Genomic DNA, 16159 nt, shown 5'->3' with positions numbered 1-16159 from the left:
AGAGAGAGAGAGAGAGAGAGGGGTGAGGGGGGGCAGGCCAAAGAAAATGAATTGGTGAGAAGATGCTATGGAAACAGCCGGCAGGTCAGAGTGTGATCAAAGGTTTACTGATGCTGCGTGAAAAAGAAATCATTAAGAAAGGCCAGAACAAGACAGTCAATTTCTACTAAAACCACAAATAAAACACATTCAAAGCAGTGCCATGAGGGTAGCCCCTCTGATACAGCCAGTTAAAGAAAAAGCTGATGATGGTAGGACCAACACCACCCACAACAAAAAAGAAGACAGTGATGTGAAGGAAAAAGGCACTTCTTACCCAGTTCAGTTATCATTAGTATGTGGGTTCCACTGTTTTTTTCCTGACTGATTGAAACCAAAGGCAGAAGTTTGCCAGGCTTAGCTAATAAGTAAAGTATTTAGGGGGGGGAAAGAAAGTACAGAAAGAGAATAAAATAAGGGAGTAAGACAGGTAAGGCTCTAAAAAAAATAAAACTGAAAAATAAAAAGGACAAAGGACCACAAATCAAGTTTGCATTTGCCATGAAAGCTTCTGCACTTCACATCACAACAACTTGACAACATGAATATCCACACCTACAGTGGAAATCATACCCAGGTAACCAGCTGCCCCATTCTCAAGGGTAACAAGTGTCATGTCACTATGCAATATTGAAAAAGTTTGGAGCCTGAAGGGTTAACCAAGTAGCCTTTTAAATGCAGAAGGCATCTTACACAACTTTTCTTTTTTTAAAAAAGATTGTCCCAAAGAACCCTGCCTGCTTGGTACAATACATTAGGCAAGAGGTTGTTCTTAATGTAGTGTGTGTTCAAGAACACACAAGGTGAAAACACATAGGGAAGACCTAATTTAGTTATTTATCCAAGTAGAAAGTTTCCCCTAATGTTTCCTCAGCAAGAGTCAATCAAAACAGTTAACTGAAGAGTAAACATGGTGTCCTTGGCTATGAAATAGGTAACTTTCCTGAGGCCTGTAAAAGGAGATGGAAAAATATATGGGAATGGACATGAAAGGAGTATTTTTGTTTTCCTTACCTAGCTCTGTTATAATAGGTATGTTGGCTCCTGTTGTGATTGAGGGTTGACGTAACAGACCATGGACTGGACTGTTATCTGGAGATGACCTATCCATTCCTGGTGGCGTAAACCCTAAGGAAGGAATGTCAGACAGTTACAGGATGAACTTCAAGTTGCAAAGCAAACAGAAAAGAACGTAACAAGTCATTTCAGACTGATGCAAATGATGACGACAGATGTTAACATTGCATGTAGCTCCTGTGGTAGATTATTGTTCAGAGAGCTACAGGTAGAAATCTGCTATAAATTATTTTACTTAACATTCAGCATTGCTGAAATACAGCCCCTCAAGCCTATCAATATTACAGGTAGTTTATGCTATAAGACAGCTGGCAACAATTAAAGCCAATGCACTTCTGCTAAACTTGTGAAACAGCAGTTTTTACATCAAAACATGCTAAAACTTTCAGTGCAAAATGTGATCCTTGTCAAAAAAACTGCAAACAAAATCCAAAGGGTTTTTTCCTTGCTATCAGTATTTCATAAAACACTAGTAATAAGCATCCTTACTTAAGCCTCAGACTGCATTCTAAGGCTTGTTAAATCACCATGTTTGCAGCTTTCAGGAGCTGATGGGTCTGATTCAGAAGATTTAGGGTGGAGCTGCAAAGACCACTGAAGGATTTAGTTACTTTAAGAAGTTTCCAAAAGCATTATGAAGCCCATAGAATTATTAATTTCCATGCTGATCTTGCAGAATCCTCATGGCTTCCATTCAGAACTACCGTGAGTCAGAAAGAACAGGAAGCACTAGCATGGAAGGAATGGGGAGTGAGACTGACATATGGCAGGTGGGTGGGAGAGAGGGGAAGGACATCTGGAGATAAAAAGGAGAGAGGTGCACACACTTGGGGTGAGGATGGCATAGGAGAAAGTGTGGAAGAGCCACATGGGAGGTGAAGCGATGGTCTGGGGTGGAGCAAGGGCCTCCTTATGCAGCTTGCATGCTCCCCTGAGTCCCTGCAAGCAGGATCACCTGTCGCTGAACAGGTCGTAAACATAAAAAAGTAATAACCAGGCACATTATTTTGCTAAGCTGGAGTTACAATGTAAGTGCTGAATCTGTCAATGATTTAAGTAAACCAAAAAACTATCACAAAAAGTTGGCCTGGAAATTCATTGATATGATATATACTTAAGGCTCCCTGCTTCAAAAAAAGTAGGAAAAATAGAAACATGCATTTAACGTCACCATTGTTGCAGTGCAAGAGTTAGGCTCAATTCTCTCCTTGCTATGGCAGTATTTTTTTAAGCAGCTATTTGTCTAGCCATGAGGCCAAACTAATTTTGCATTATAAATTGTTGAACAGCCATTAGACTTTGGGCAAATTCTGCCCAGACTAACTTTATGTTTGAGAGCCATAGACAGATTTTTGACCTTTTGTCATAACTTGCCTGGCGTAGAGTTGAATCATCTAGATGTCACCAATAAATAAGTCATGAGCTATCAGAGAATCCTTTCATAAATTTATAGCACGTCAATGTCAGTCCCTTACCTGGATGTTTGCCCCTTTCTTGAAAGTAATAATCACCACTATCAAACTAGATTTTAAAATATTAACTGCACTAATTTTGGCCCCTCAGTTGTCCTCTCAGTCTAATACCAGTTTGGCATATGGAGCGGGTCTCCAGTTCAGCTCTGTGCTCCTGAGTTAGCAGAGCTTGGGAGAGCTGTAGGAATTATTGCACTCGCCCTTCTGGGAAGGGGGATAGAACTCTGTTTTGTTCTGAAGCTACTTTGGCCTTTTGTCTAAGATCAAGTGTGGTGTCAATTTAACACACACTCTGATGCAAAAAATATTGCTAAGAGACCATCCTAGCCCTGCAGGGAGATGGATTTGCTACTGTAGGTCTTCTCCCCGTCTAACTCTTGTGAACCTCCAGGAGACTCCAGCATGAACTGTGCCCTGCCGTTAGGAAGAAAGCTCCCAGCAACACAAGGCCTGTGAGGATGGGCTTTGTAAAAGCAGGGGTGAAAGTGAGATGGTCCTTTGCTGTGGCAACACTTTAATGTTGGGGGGAAGGGATATCTTAGTGGTTTGAGTATTGGCCTGCTAAACCCAGGGTTGTGAGCTCAATCCTTGAGGAGGCCACTTAGGGATCTGGGGCAAAAATTGGTCCTGCTAGTGAAGGCAGGGGGCTGGACTTGATGACCTTTCAAGGTCCCTTCCAGTTCTAGGAGATTGGTATATCTCCAATTATTACCTATTAATGTTCCTGCCCCCCCACCCCCGTCGGTGCAGGGGGCGTGCAGCAACATCAAAGTGTTGCCGCAACAAAGGGCCCTGCAGCGCTTTAATGTCCCTGCCCCATTCTCCCCCGCAGCCTCCGACGGGCCAGGGGCAAAGGGAGCAGTTGCCCTGGGGCCGGCGATTTAAAAGGGCCTGGGGCTCCAGCCACTGCTGCCACTAGCGTGAGCCCTGCCTGGCATAGGCCAGGCAGCCTGAAAGGGCTGGTTGGGGGATGCTGACCCCCCAGCCCATCCCCTTCCGTCCAAGTCCCCGCCCCCCGGGTCCATACCGTAAGTGGCCTAACTTACTTTCACCCCTGTGTAAAAGGGAGAGAAAACTGGTGAGAGGCTCTGAATGGGGATGGGGATGGGAGGCGAAGTCATCTCAATGCCTTCCACAGATTTGAAAGGCACAGATTCCCGTGGAGGAATTTAAGCACAGCAATGCAATTCCAGTCATAAATGGTGATTCGGATAATACTATAAAAACAGATTTCTTCAAGGCAGGTGGAAGTGCTGAGTATGTCAGAGTGTTTAGCGTTACTCACTGTACTCCTTACTCATTGTATTGAAATCAGTTCTACTGTGCCACCATGGAAAAAAGCAGACTGCATGCCCAGTTAATTTCTGTATGATAGTCTCTATCATGGCCAAATCCCATGTATGAGTAACAGCCATTCAAGAACTTTTATTGACATGATACCTCACCCACTCCCTGCTGCATCGCAGATGTGTGCCGTGCTCTGATTCACACTGGCCTACCCAGGATTTTCCAAGGAGCCCTCTCAAGACTCAAAAGAGCTGGCAGATTAATTATGGATTGAGAGTCCTGGCTCAGGACTTTGCAAGGGGCAGGAGTGGTATTTCTGGAGACGTGGATCCTGGGATTGGGCTGCTCTCTGTTGACTCCTCTGTTTGTGTTTTGTATACGTTCGTGTTCTGCAGTAGGGGCCATGATGCGAGACATCAGCTCAAGTGGCGACAGACAATGAGCGAGCTCTGTACGTGCACTGAGGTGGCTGGGGCCACTGGAGAATTACAGCTCAGCATGACTGGCAGCAAGCCTTCCAACCTCACACTGATTTGAGGGCAGAAAAGGCTAATCTTCTCCCCACAAGCCCTTGAGGCATTGGTGGTGGGCAGTGTTAGCATGAGACACCCCTGTTCAGACCATCCTCAAAGGCATCTCTTCTCTCCTTTCCCTAGAGGCTTTTCTTCCCAGTCTGACACTGTGTCCACGACACATTTTTCAATGAATCAGGCCCTTCAGATTGTAGAACTAGTCGGTAGCTTCCTGCCAGCTCAGAGGAAAATGTAAAGACTCAGTGTAATATGCCTCTAAATGCATGACTCCTTCCACTCTCCCTAGAAGGCTATTTGTAGCCACCTCTCTCTAACCCCTCAAATATTTGTCTTCCTAGGATGGTGTTAGGAGATTGAAATAAAGGTGGCATTTCTGGTAGGCACAGACTGTCAGGAGCTCTGTAATTGCACATTGCACACACAGTGCATTCTGTATGAAATGCAGGAAGCATGTTAAAGGGCTTTTGTTTTCTCCATGAATGAAAAATAATCCTGAGCCTTAATATTTTTTCCTTGATGGTTTTGGAAGATGTGAGAAATATCCACAACTTTATTTCCCTGACAGCGCTTAATTTGAATTGGCTGTTTACACAACTCACAAATCTGGAATATTTTCAGCAAAAGAAATATCAGAAAATGTAGGGATTTGAGGGTCTGTATCTGTCTATCCACCACCACCAAAGTCCTTATTCCAACCTTCAGGACATGTCCTGTTTGCAGCCTGCCTCCCACCCACAACATAAATTTTAGATGCGGTCTATTTTTTTCCACCAAAAAAAAAGTGAAGGAAAACTAAACTGTTTTATCAGAACTTTCATTTAAAGGCATGGAAAACTACAAGTGACAGCTGTGCAGATTCAGTGAATGTGACGTTTTTGAATTTCTTCAATTTGACAAGTAAACACCTTAAATCGGTAATGCTATATGCATAATACATGGCCTGTATTTTGACATCCATCATCAAATGCTGACTTGAGAAAATACAGGTTGTACGTCAAGGAATAGCACCCATAAAACAGGGAGAAATTCAGGTCACAGGGTATTAGGAAAACTATTTTATTACAGAACCAGAAATAAACTAAGGCACCAGATTTAAGATCCATTTTCGGCTGTGAAAAGATTCAATTTCTTTGCACAGAGCCTTCATTTAGAAATGATATGTTTTCCTCACAGCCCCTTTTCACTTTCCTTTTCTTATTGCATTTTCTCCTTCGGATCTCCAAATCGTGTTCCATTTACATTCATAAACCCAGTGAACCAGGGCAAGTGGTTATAGTGATCTTCCTAACTGCAGTGCCATACTTGTTCTACAAACACCACCAGGGGCCTGAGCTATAATTGCAGGATAGGGTGAAATTCACATTGCCCATGAGTACATGAAATCTGTGAAAGACAAAGAAATGGCAGATGGAGAAGGATGAAATTCTCTTCCCCACAACTAGGAGGTAGGGTGCTATTGTGCAACTAGTTCATGGCAACTTCTATACCTAACTATGAACGGCAGTAGCAGTCGTCATAGCCTGCCTAGTTTATGCAGGGTTTGGGGCCACTGATTCAACAGTTGATGACCCAGTGGCTGTATTCCAGCTACTCCTCAGTCTGCCCACAATCCATTACTACATATTTCTGGAGAGAGATCTTCCAGTGAGCAACTTTCAGGAGGGTCCTTCCCCATGGGGCAATAAATAATCCCTTTCTGTTGGATATATAGACCTGCTTGCAAAAGGTTTGCCAGAATTTGAATTCAGTAACTAATTTGGCCCTTGGATGTACACTGCAAGGTTTCCACTGACTTCACTGGGGTGAGCACATGTCCAGGGGCACAATTTGGCCCTTTTAATTTATAACATGCTTTCCATTCAGAAGGATCACACAGTGCCTTACAAATTGATTTTACTAACTCTCCAGTCAAGTAATCATTTGATCCAGAACTGAGGTACAGTCAGTTCTAGGGTGGAATGCTGCAAGTGTTGGACAGCGCACAGTAACACAATATGGTTTTTAAGATGCAACTGCAGGTAAGCAGGATTCAGTTTTCCAAACTGAAATGTAACTAGATTGCCAGGGCTAAAGGCTATACTCTTGCTTCTCATTAAAATGCCAGGCATACCTATGGTGCTGTATAAAAAATAATACTCTAGTGAAAGGTGCTTGGGATTGATGAGGTAATAGATTAAAGACTGCAGAAATGTAATTTTAAAAAAAAGTTATAACTATTGAGAACTCTGAGAAGTAAGAAACAACAATCATATTTTGAATACAGATAATCAGCATGCAAGTGGTGAGCTGCTAAGCAGTGGATGAACAAGATACCATGCCGGTTATGTGAGAAAAGAGAGCGAGAGCCATTAACCAGAGACAAACTGAGAGAATTGTCTTACAATGGGACCTCACCGTTTGCTACTGTTTGCTGACACTGCACAGTAAAATTCCAAAATCTGAGCAGGCGTGGATCTGGGATTTTGGGTCCGACCCATCAAATATGGCACATAATAGGGTTTTACTCTAGGATTCCAGCTTAGTTCTGCCTCTAGTAATTTAAGTCTGCTATTTCACCCATGCAGACCAGGAAGTCAACCATAAAGTCAACCATAAATAAGTCCACGTTGATGAAAAAACAATATTGCTAGCATAAAGTGACAGATGTTGATGTTCACAAAGTGTCTGTTTAAGCACTTTGTAAGAATCCATTTCCCAGTTGCATACACCTGAAATTTTTGCAGAAGTTACAAAGTAATTGTACTCAGAGACATGGAGTTTTCTTAATTTCATCTGCTAAGGAAATTGTCGGAATACGTGTTGCAAAAAAATGACTGCTGTGGTTATTACTGTTGCTGCTCAGGGGAGCTATTCAGATTCCTCATTTATTGGAGCTTAATAGATTAAAAGTCCAAATTGAGTCTCATGATATAAACCTAATCAAATGCTAATCTGCATAGTTTTCCCATAAGCAGCTATGGGAAATATGTATAATTTATGTTTCAGCAGTTGCCAATCATAAGTGAAACAGCATTGTTACATTTATTTATCAAAATATTTTTATTGATCTTTGCTTGCTATCACATCTGGCTTTGCTCCTCTTTTTTACTAAGGAGACATTTACTTTCTCTGGTACATAACGTAATGTAGGGTGTTTCCTGAACATGTATTTATAGGTCATTTTTAATTGGAAGCTTTCTGTTTTACAACTTCTTATTGAATACCTGTCTCTGCAAATCTGCTGATATGGCTTAATTTATTTGACTAGTTTAACATAGCACACTGGTTTCCAACACCAAAGCTAAATGTGACAGAATTACGTATGTGAGTAAAGCAGGGCGGATTTGGTCCAGAAGCAATATAGCTGCAAATCTCTGCACTTAAATAAATGCTTCTAAATTTAAACCCAGTAAAAATAACAGTGTTCACAGCCCACATGCAATGGACCCCAATCTCTAGAAACCCAATATATGTTAAAAGGGGACAGAGAGGAAAAACTACAGATTCAATATTAAGGTTGAGAATTTATATAGGAAAAAAGTGAGGGATTCCGATTTTCTCACAGTAATGTTAAATCAACAACCACGTGGCATATATAGGATTGTGAATTACTGCATTTGCTGCTGGTCCAAGGAAAGTTTGAATGGCCATGTGGTATTGGCTCGCCTCCTTGTTTCCAGCTACTTCTACAATTCTTGGGGTTCTTCATGGCAAAAAAGAACCTGTGTGTGTGTAAAAAAAAAACAACAAAAAACAACAAAAAACAGCTGGTGCCAATCCAGCGTCACTGGCACATGGGTGGTGAGGAAATAGGAGCTGTCCACAGGGAATGCATCCACCAGAAAGCAGACCCCCACCAAGAAAGAAAAGGCCAGGAGGAGAAAGGGGGCACAGTGTTAGAGAAGCAGGTACAGGGGAGTAGAAAGGGGAACAGAACAGACTGGAAAGGAATTACATGAAAAGACAACAGTGCAATTAACTTTCTTCAAAAAGTGTAGCATCCATAGTGCATCTAAGACTGTGCAACTACCTAAATACTGTGCTTTTCCATGAAGCCAACAGCTGTAGTTGGCAGAGGGGTATTACCTCATCGTGAATAGGAAGCAGATCATGGGATTGCAAATGGGAGGGGGAAATAGCCACAAGCCAATCTTACTATTAAGATGTGATCCAGACTGTGCTATAGTTTGGAAACACCCTAGTCTTTCATCTTTCTTGTGGCCTGCTTGCACCAGCATTCTTACAATCTTCCCTCTGCATTATGAAAATACTTGCATTTCTGTGGTGCCTTACATTAGAGATACTCAGTGCACTTTACAAATAACTTTGCCTCACAAGATGTGTCTCCCATTCTGTCTGCAGTTTTCCATAAGAGATTTGCTGTACTTGTAAAAGGCATGGCGGGGAAGCAGCTATGTGATGGAGGGGTACTAGCAATCTAAGTATCATTCCTCTCCTTATGACTTCATGGGTTCCTGCTGTTTTGCTCTTCATGCAATGCAGAGACTGTTTAAAACAATTTTATTTCCAGGTTTTATTATTGCAAAAGTGTTTGCTTGTTACCTTAGACATTAGAAACTGAATTAGACAACGCTAATAAGATTAGGACTCTTGAAGTACATTTTTGTATTGTGTATTAGGAGTTATCAAGTGGGAAAAAAAACATTCTAGGACAAAAAAAATTCAGTAACCTAAACAAAAACTGTGATCAGATCCCTTCAAAAATTGCTGTAGCATTGAAAAATCTGGATGAGAAAGTCTACAAGTGAACTTTCACTTGGTTTCTTTTTTACCAAAAAGAATTATAATTTCAGTAAAATTGTGCTTGGCGCCACAGTGTGTGGAAATTTCATCTGGGGGAACACTGGTCATGTTTGCCATTTCCAGGAATAATAATCCTATCCTAGCAGACATCAGAGGATTGCATCTCATCTTAGTTAAATTAGCGTGTGGGGAAGGGAGCAGTAGAGAGTAGACAGAGAGCTCCAAAATGGAGCTCTGCAAATCTAAACCCTTCCTGTGGTTTTACGTTTTGTGTAAACTTGTGGTAAACCTGACCTGCTCTATGGCTCCGGGTGGATATTATGTGTGGTTCTGCATGGTTTTGAGCCAAAATCAGACAAAACTTGGGCAGTTTCAGATGGGTTTTGCTTTGAATTTTGGTGTGTTTGAACCTGAAACTCATGAAGGACAATGTTATGTAAATGTAAACTGAGAAAAGACTTCCTTGGAGCCTATGCACTTCACAGCCAAATGTGACGCTGTTCTGTCCCACAGGAAAAACATAAAGTAAAACTTCTGTGTTTGTAGTTTCTACCACTTCAAGTAGAGATGGCCTGACTGAGTGACTTCTAGACTTCAGAGGTGTTGAAATCCCAGCCCAGATCCTCATCTGTGTTTTATAGCTGAACCCTGTCTAAATACGAAGCTACACCAAAACTGTTTAGATTAGAACTCAAGATTTCCTGGTGCTGTGCTCAAACCAACACGCTGTCTCAGGCCCCAGGGGACACTGCAGCTAGAATTGTTTCTAAATTGAATGGTTGTAACAGATTCCCATGAATGTCAGCAGCTCTTTAGCTGCATGACTGCTGCTGAACTTTTCAGATATGCCCAAATGGCTGTACTTTGGAGAAGAAGAGGTAAAGTCTATCATTCCATTGAATTCAATGGCTTTGGATTCAGAGCAAGATAACTTCTAATATGTACGCCAACTATTCTCCATAGGGTTCCTGGCACACTTACTATAATCTATATATAGGGTTCCAAAACTTCTCCAACCTGTAGTTGTGTTATAAAACTGCCAGCAAATGTTCTCTACCAAGCAGTGCATAGCACCAGTATTTCCCTTCTGTCGGAGATTAGGCTGGTCGTCTAAATTGTTCTTTGGTTTGTACTTATGTCTCAGCCAAACACTGTGACCAAGTTTTGGTGGACAAGATATGCAAGTGCTTAGTCAAGTGCCAGTCAAGAATTTTTGGACCATGAGATAAAAGGCCCAGCTTGAAACACCCAAATATCATTCCCTAAAGCTAAATGATTATACAAAAAGGACATGGATTTAGTGATGTGCTTTTGTGTAGAAGTATTTGTAAAGGAAGGCACAATGATGCAGTATTTATCCCCATCACTTTAGCTTTCAGTGTATTGGTTGACCTAAAACAAAGATTTTACACAAAGCCACAATTCCTACAGACCTGCTGTCATAGTTTAGAGAAATACATCCCATGGCGTTTTCCACTCAGATACCAGCTTACATAACACAAAGGCTTCAGAACGTCTGTGCTGACTAAGGCACTTAACATTATGTTATTCAGGTGAAAACTAATGCTAAGACTTTCTGAGCTATGTCAATGATACAACCCCAATACTTTAATATAGTGCTAGGACAGAATATTTTCACATAGCCTATGATAAATCAGGTGGATGTACTGCAGACAGGAACGAGGAAGGACGAGGGAATTTATTTGTCATCCTCTTTAAACGAAAAACTTCTTGCTCAAGAATGGAGGTGTGACTCTAAGAGCCCCTCAATGCCCACTGAAATCAGAACAGCAACTCCTACTATGCCTAAGAAACTCACTACACTTAACAATGCTGTCATGGTCTTTGCCAGAGGTAAATAACATTGTATAAGGTATCATATGAAAATTCGTATCAGTCATCATAATCATTGTGAGATGTCTATACTGGTAGCAATTAAAAAGTTGTATGCACATACTAAAAATATGCTCAAACCATGAAACCAGGCAGGGCTGGTAAACAAGTTTGCCCCAGCCAAAGGAATGTTGATTTGCCTGTCTGTTTAGGTCTCAAATGTAATTGGAGCAGGGTAGGCCAAAGACAATGGAAATTACCTTTGCATCTGAAGTCAACAATAAAAGAAAATAAGAGGATGAGAAAAGGGGAACAAACAGCAAGAATACCTTTGAAGAGTTACTGGGCTGTTAAGAAGAGGGTGGGGGGAAGACATTGTGGTTATCCATCACTGACGGAACAAAGAGATCAGCTGCACCTTTTGTAACATGAATGGATGATGTCCAGTCATGCGGGTTGGTGACTTTAGGTGAGAAACTGCCTTAGAGAGGGATTGTAACCTTTTAAGTTCTGGTCACTAGAAGCATGTTATAGTTTTGTTTTATTTGGAACCATTTTCTGTTTCTACTATCTTTGCTTAGTATCACTTAAATCTCTGTTCTGTTTAATAAACTTATTCTTGGTTTTACCATAAGTTCTTCCCAGTGCAATACATTAAAGTGTGAATCCTCAGCTGATCTAATAGGCTGTATGACAGTGTATTCTGTCTCTGTGGAGACAGCGGATTTGGCAATTCCTGTGCGTGTCTATTGACAGGGGCTGCGTACTGCAGGGGAACCCTTTTCAAGAAGGTTCAGGGATTGGACAGCACCTGAAGTTAACCTGCAAGGCTGGTAGAGGTTTTCAGGAGATTGTTAGGGGAGCTAACAGACTGGAGCATTGAGGATCAGAGATTAGCCATTAACAAGTCTCTCTCTCTCTCCCTAAGGCAGGTGGTAAGTTGACTCATAGCCTTGAACTCCCTGAGGAAGCATTGCAGGAGGCACCACCACATGGAAAATGAGTGCTCTTGTGAAAACTTTAATTTGGTCATGGAAGAGCACCCAATTTACACAATTTGGAATGAATGTAATGAGAGTCAGGGAATATTTTCGCAATATCTGACACAAGGTGCATTCCAAAGGCAAAGATATTTGCACTTCCGAAGTATTTTTATAACTTCCATGTATAAAAACTCTCTCTGTCAAAGATAATATAGCAGTATACAGACAAGAAGTGATCTCCATGAAAAGAAATCATGCCAATCCTCTACTACAGAAGTGCACACTTTTGGCTAAACCCTCATATTTGCTCTAACCTTGTCCTGTATTGTTCAGCCCAATATATTATCTCTGTACATTGGATCATATTCCACAGTTCTTGAAAACTCCAGTCTCAATTGATGTTAGGTACGATAACTGTTGATTATTACTGACTGCAACATAGAAATAGCACACAAAGCAGTTTTTTTTAAAGCTTATAGTCTAAAATGTGACTATGAAGATTATACAATTATGCCTTCTGTGGGCAGCTGGGCATACACTAGAGTAGCCTTAAGGGTGATCTAATCTACACTGGCCTAGAATCAGGGAGTAAGAAGGGTACCCTCTCTAAGGAGCAGCCAGACCATAGAATAGTATAAACAGATGGCATTATTTGCTGGCTTTAGCATCTGTTTCCCTCATTCAGTGGCTCAAAGCATTCAAGAATTGGGCCCAATATTTCTAACAGCTTGTGTTGCAAACTCCACACTAGATCTGAAAATCAAGCAGTGTTCTTTCTGCGTCAGGCAATCTTAATGAACATCCTACAACCACAGCATAGCTACAATTTTGCTGATGATGTAAAATGAGAAGTGAATTCAGTATTAAAGTAATTCATAATTATTTATATTGTGATAGCCCCCAAAGGCCCCAACTGGAATTCTGTCCCTATGCTTCTGATAACAGACAGATTTAGCCAAGATTTACTCCTCCCACTATTGAGATGCAGCTGTGGGACTAATGTCAGGGTGAAAGCCAGGAGGCTCTATCATTTCATACCCAGGCTATACCCATATCTCAGTGATGTTTGGCCTAGGATAGCACACGAGTTTACCTAGACTACTGTTGGAACTTGTTTGTTTTATGATAAATTCCTGACATCTCAGTGTTAAATTGGAAATTTCAAGGTACAGAACATAACCGGGGCCATGACAACAAATTTTCAGCTCTATTCTATAAGGAGATTGGAAAAAAATGCACTACATAAATTCTCTCCTAGGACATTTGTGACATTTGCTTCCCATCAGAGGCATGCCTTTTATATGGACATATTATTTGGAATACGGATCTATGTAGTCTGGTGATGGATCTACTGTGATGAAGAATAATAGCTATTATTGAGCAAGTGTAATTTCTTGTACTTTGCAGATGATGGTTTATCATCAATTATTTGGCGCAGTGACGACACTGAACTGCTCTAGTGAAATTGTTCAAGGTCACTCATCCATATACGTATTATCTCTGCAAGTGCTAACAGTTGTCAAAACTCGTTTCTGTCAATATATTGAGATGACGTTACATCGGGAACCGATATGTCTGCTAAGAATATATCACTTTTGCAAAGTAACTTTTCTGACTATAACCATAACTTTATGATTAAATCTAATTCAGCATTTAAAACTTTCAATCTTATGCTTGATCACACATGGAGTAAATGACAGGTACTATACACTGGACCAAATTCTGGTTTCCATTACACATATCAATGGAGTTGCACCAGTGTAAATGAATGCAAAATTTGCTCAGTTATAACAAGACAAAGAGAAAAGCATAACATTTAAGCCTGTAATAGAATGTCTACTAATAAAGTAAACAGGAGACCTCATATTGCTAAAGTCACACTATTTTGGTTTCCATTATGCTATTTTTTCCCATCTTCACTGAACATTAATCACAGAAATTCATGTAGCTCATGAAAACGACAGAGTGACTGAAATTATACCTACCTTTACATTATAAAGAGTGGCCTAATATCATTATGGGTTGGGTTTCTTAGCATCTGTCATGCAGTTCAAATGACTTTTTTACATTTAAAAAGTGCATGCAAAAATGTCTCAGATCCCCAATTGTTTCACTTATATGGGATCCACTGTCTGGCAATACTGAAAGAAGGACAGGAGGCATTTGACATGGGTTTAAGTAGGCCACATCTTTATTATTAGATATCTGGGTCTACCTGGCAGATAAAAGTGTACAGTGCAGATAACCCCATGTTTATTCCATAATTATCCAGGGGGCTTTTACCAGCACCCCCTCTTTTTTCATCCATGTCCCTCCTGCAAATTTATTGCTGGCACCTTACCATCCACCCCCCTCATAGGAGAGTAAAAGTGGGCTATAAGAATGGGGGGTTGGCTCCCTGCTGTACCAATCATAGGAGTCCCCAACCACCCCCACCCACCGTTTGTTCCTTTAAGTCCTTTTAAAAGCCTTTTAAAGTCCTTTACCAAGCCATTTATTCAGTCACTGTATACCTTTCCTATGGAGTACCTGCACTGGACATCTGCCACAAGGAGGCACCAGCAATTAGCTTGGCTGCCTCCTCCCTAAACCCAGTCAGGTTCCCAGACATCTTTTACTGCCCTCTCCTTTTGTATTGGCCAAAACAAATGGGCTCCAAAGCTTTACAGGGAATCCCATCACCAAATACCATCCCCCTCATCCCCCCACACACTTAAAAGTGTAGGGCAGTCAATAACCCATGTAGTAGAAATCAAACTGGTAAATGACAATAACAAAAAAAAGCCATACTATAGTCTTAATGTAGTGAAAATTAACTGACAACAATAAAATATTTGCCAAGGTATCAAGCACAATAACATCATATTGAAAACACTTTCCCGACAAGCAATTTTTGAATTTATTATAAAAGTATAGGCTATCACTTATGCGTCTAAATACTACCATAGAGTTTAAAAACGTACACCAGCATAATCTCGATAAAGCTTTAAACTACATATGTATCTATTATAGCACCTAATGTGTTAACTGGAGAGGAAAATGGATAGCTAAATGTGTGTTAGCTTGCTTGTTTTACTTACAGTAATGACAAATGCAAGTGGAGACATTTGTCTTTTAAAGTAGGAATTTCTAATGTTTCTGAATTTCATTGTCCATATTCCCATTATTTGATACAACTATAAGGATAAAATTTAGAGATGGACTGGATCTGCAAAATTCAGATCCAAATGTGGATTTTCATGTGTTAGGAGAAATTTCAGGAGTGTTTGGATTTGGAATTTTGGAATTTCTCTGGTTGAGAAAGAGGGCACAATGTAAAATTTAGAAATTTAGAATCCAAAGCTCTGCACTGAGATTTTGGCTCATGCTTAGTCTAGTCATACTGTACTAATACGTAAGTTACCACCATAAATCAAATGGCAAGGATGGCTGCCATAAAACCCACATTACTCCTGGAAATCTAGGTTGGATGTATGACAGAGGCCATATAAATAAATGCAGACATTGTTTTCCTGCAGATTTTTCTGTTTTTCTATAATTTAAGCTTTCATTTCAAAGCCTAATTACTTGTAAAGATAGCTGTAACTTGTAGCCCAGGAATGTAAAAGGCACCATGGAGTTAGTCTGGCTGAATGGAATTGGATTTTTGATAGGGAAAATGTAGAATTATTATCTGGTGCCTGAAGGAATGAAATTGCTCCAGCATCTCGATTATCTCTCTAACCATTTGCATTCCCACCCTGGAGTTTCAGAGTTGACTGGACCAGGGCTAGGTAGACCAGATGTCCTGATTTTATAGGGACAGTCCTGATTTTGGTTGCTTTTTCTTATATAGGCACCTATTAACCCCCCCCCCCCCCCCGTCCCGATTTTTTACACTTGCTATCTGGTCATCCTAGCCAGGGCAAAGGTTTTTGGAGTTTTGCCATGGACTTTAGTGGGGTTAGGATTTCACTCTTTGTCTTCACACCATGCATATTGTTGCCACTATACAAATTATTATAAACACACATAAGTGTGTCGGTGTGCATAAGATACACAGCTGTAAATAGCTATTTTAATTATGTAAGATGAATACATATGCCCTGAGTGTCAAATTAAAGAACTATACATATTTGTGTGTATATATCTATATAAAAAGTTACAATTAAGATTTACACTAAGATTTCATTTTAACTATTTTTTCACATTT

At 40.6% G+C, this 16159-nt stretch overlaps 1 protein-coding gene across 16 annotated transcripts in view; it reads right to left on the bottom strand.

Annotated features, from left to right (window-relative positions):
• Positions 1-16159, bottom strand: part of KCNMA1 (potassium calcium-activated channel subfamily M alpha 1) — an 881172-nt gene that overhangs the window by 28643 nt on the left and 836370 nt on the right. For all 16 annotated transcript variants that reach the window (XM_039482435.1, XM_039482436.1, XM_039482437.1 and 13 more), the window contains one exon: positions 1054-1167. In XM_039482435.1, coding sequence (XP_039338369.1) covers positions 1054-1167 — 114 coding nt within the window. The remainder of the gene's footprint in view (positions 1-1053; positions 1168-16159) is intronic.

Source organism: Mauremys reevesii, linkage group 7 (genome assembly GCF_016161935.1).
Source record: "Mauremys reevesii isolate NIE-2019 linkage group 7, ASM1616193v1, whole genome shotgun sequence".
Taxonomy (NCBI): Eukaryota; Metazoa; Chordata; order Testudines; family Geoemydidae; genus Mauremys; species Mauremys reevesii.
Note: the sequence above shows the minus strand (reverse complement) of the source record. Positions and strands in the feature narration are given on the sequence as shown.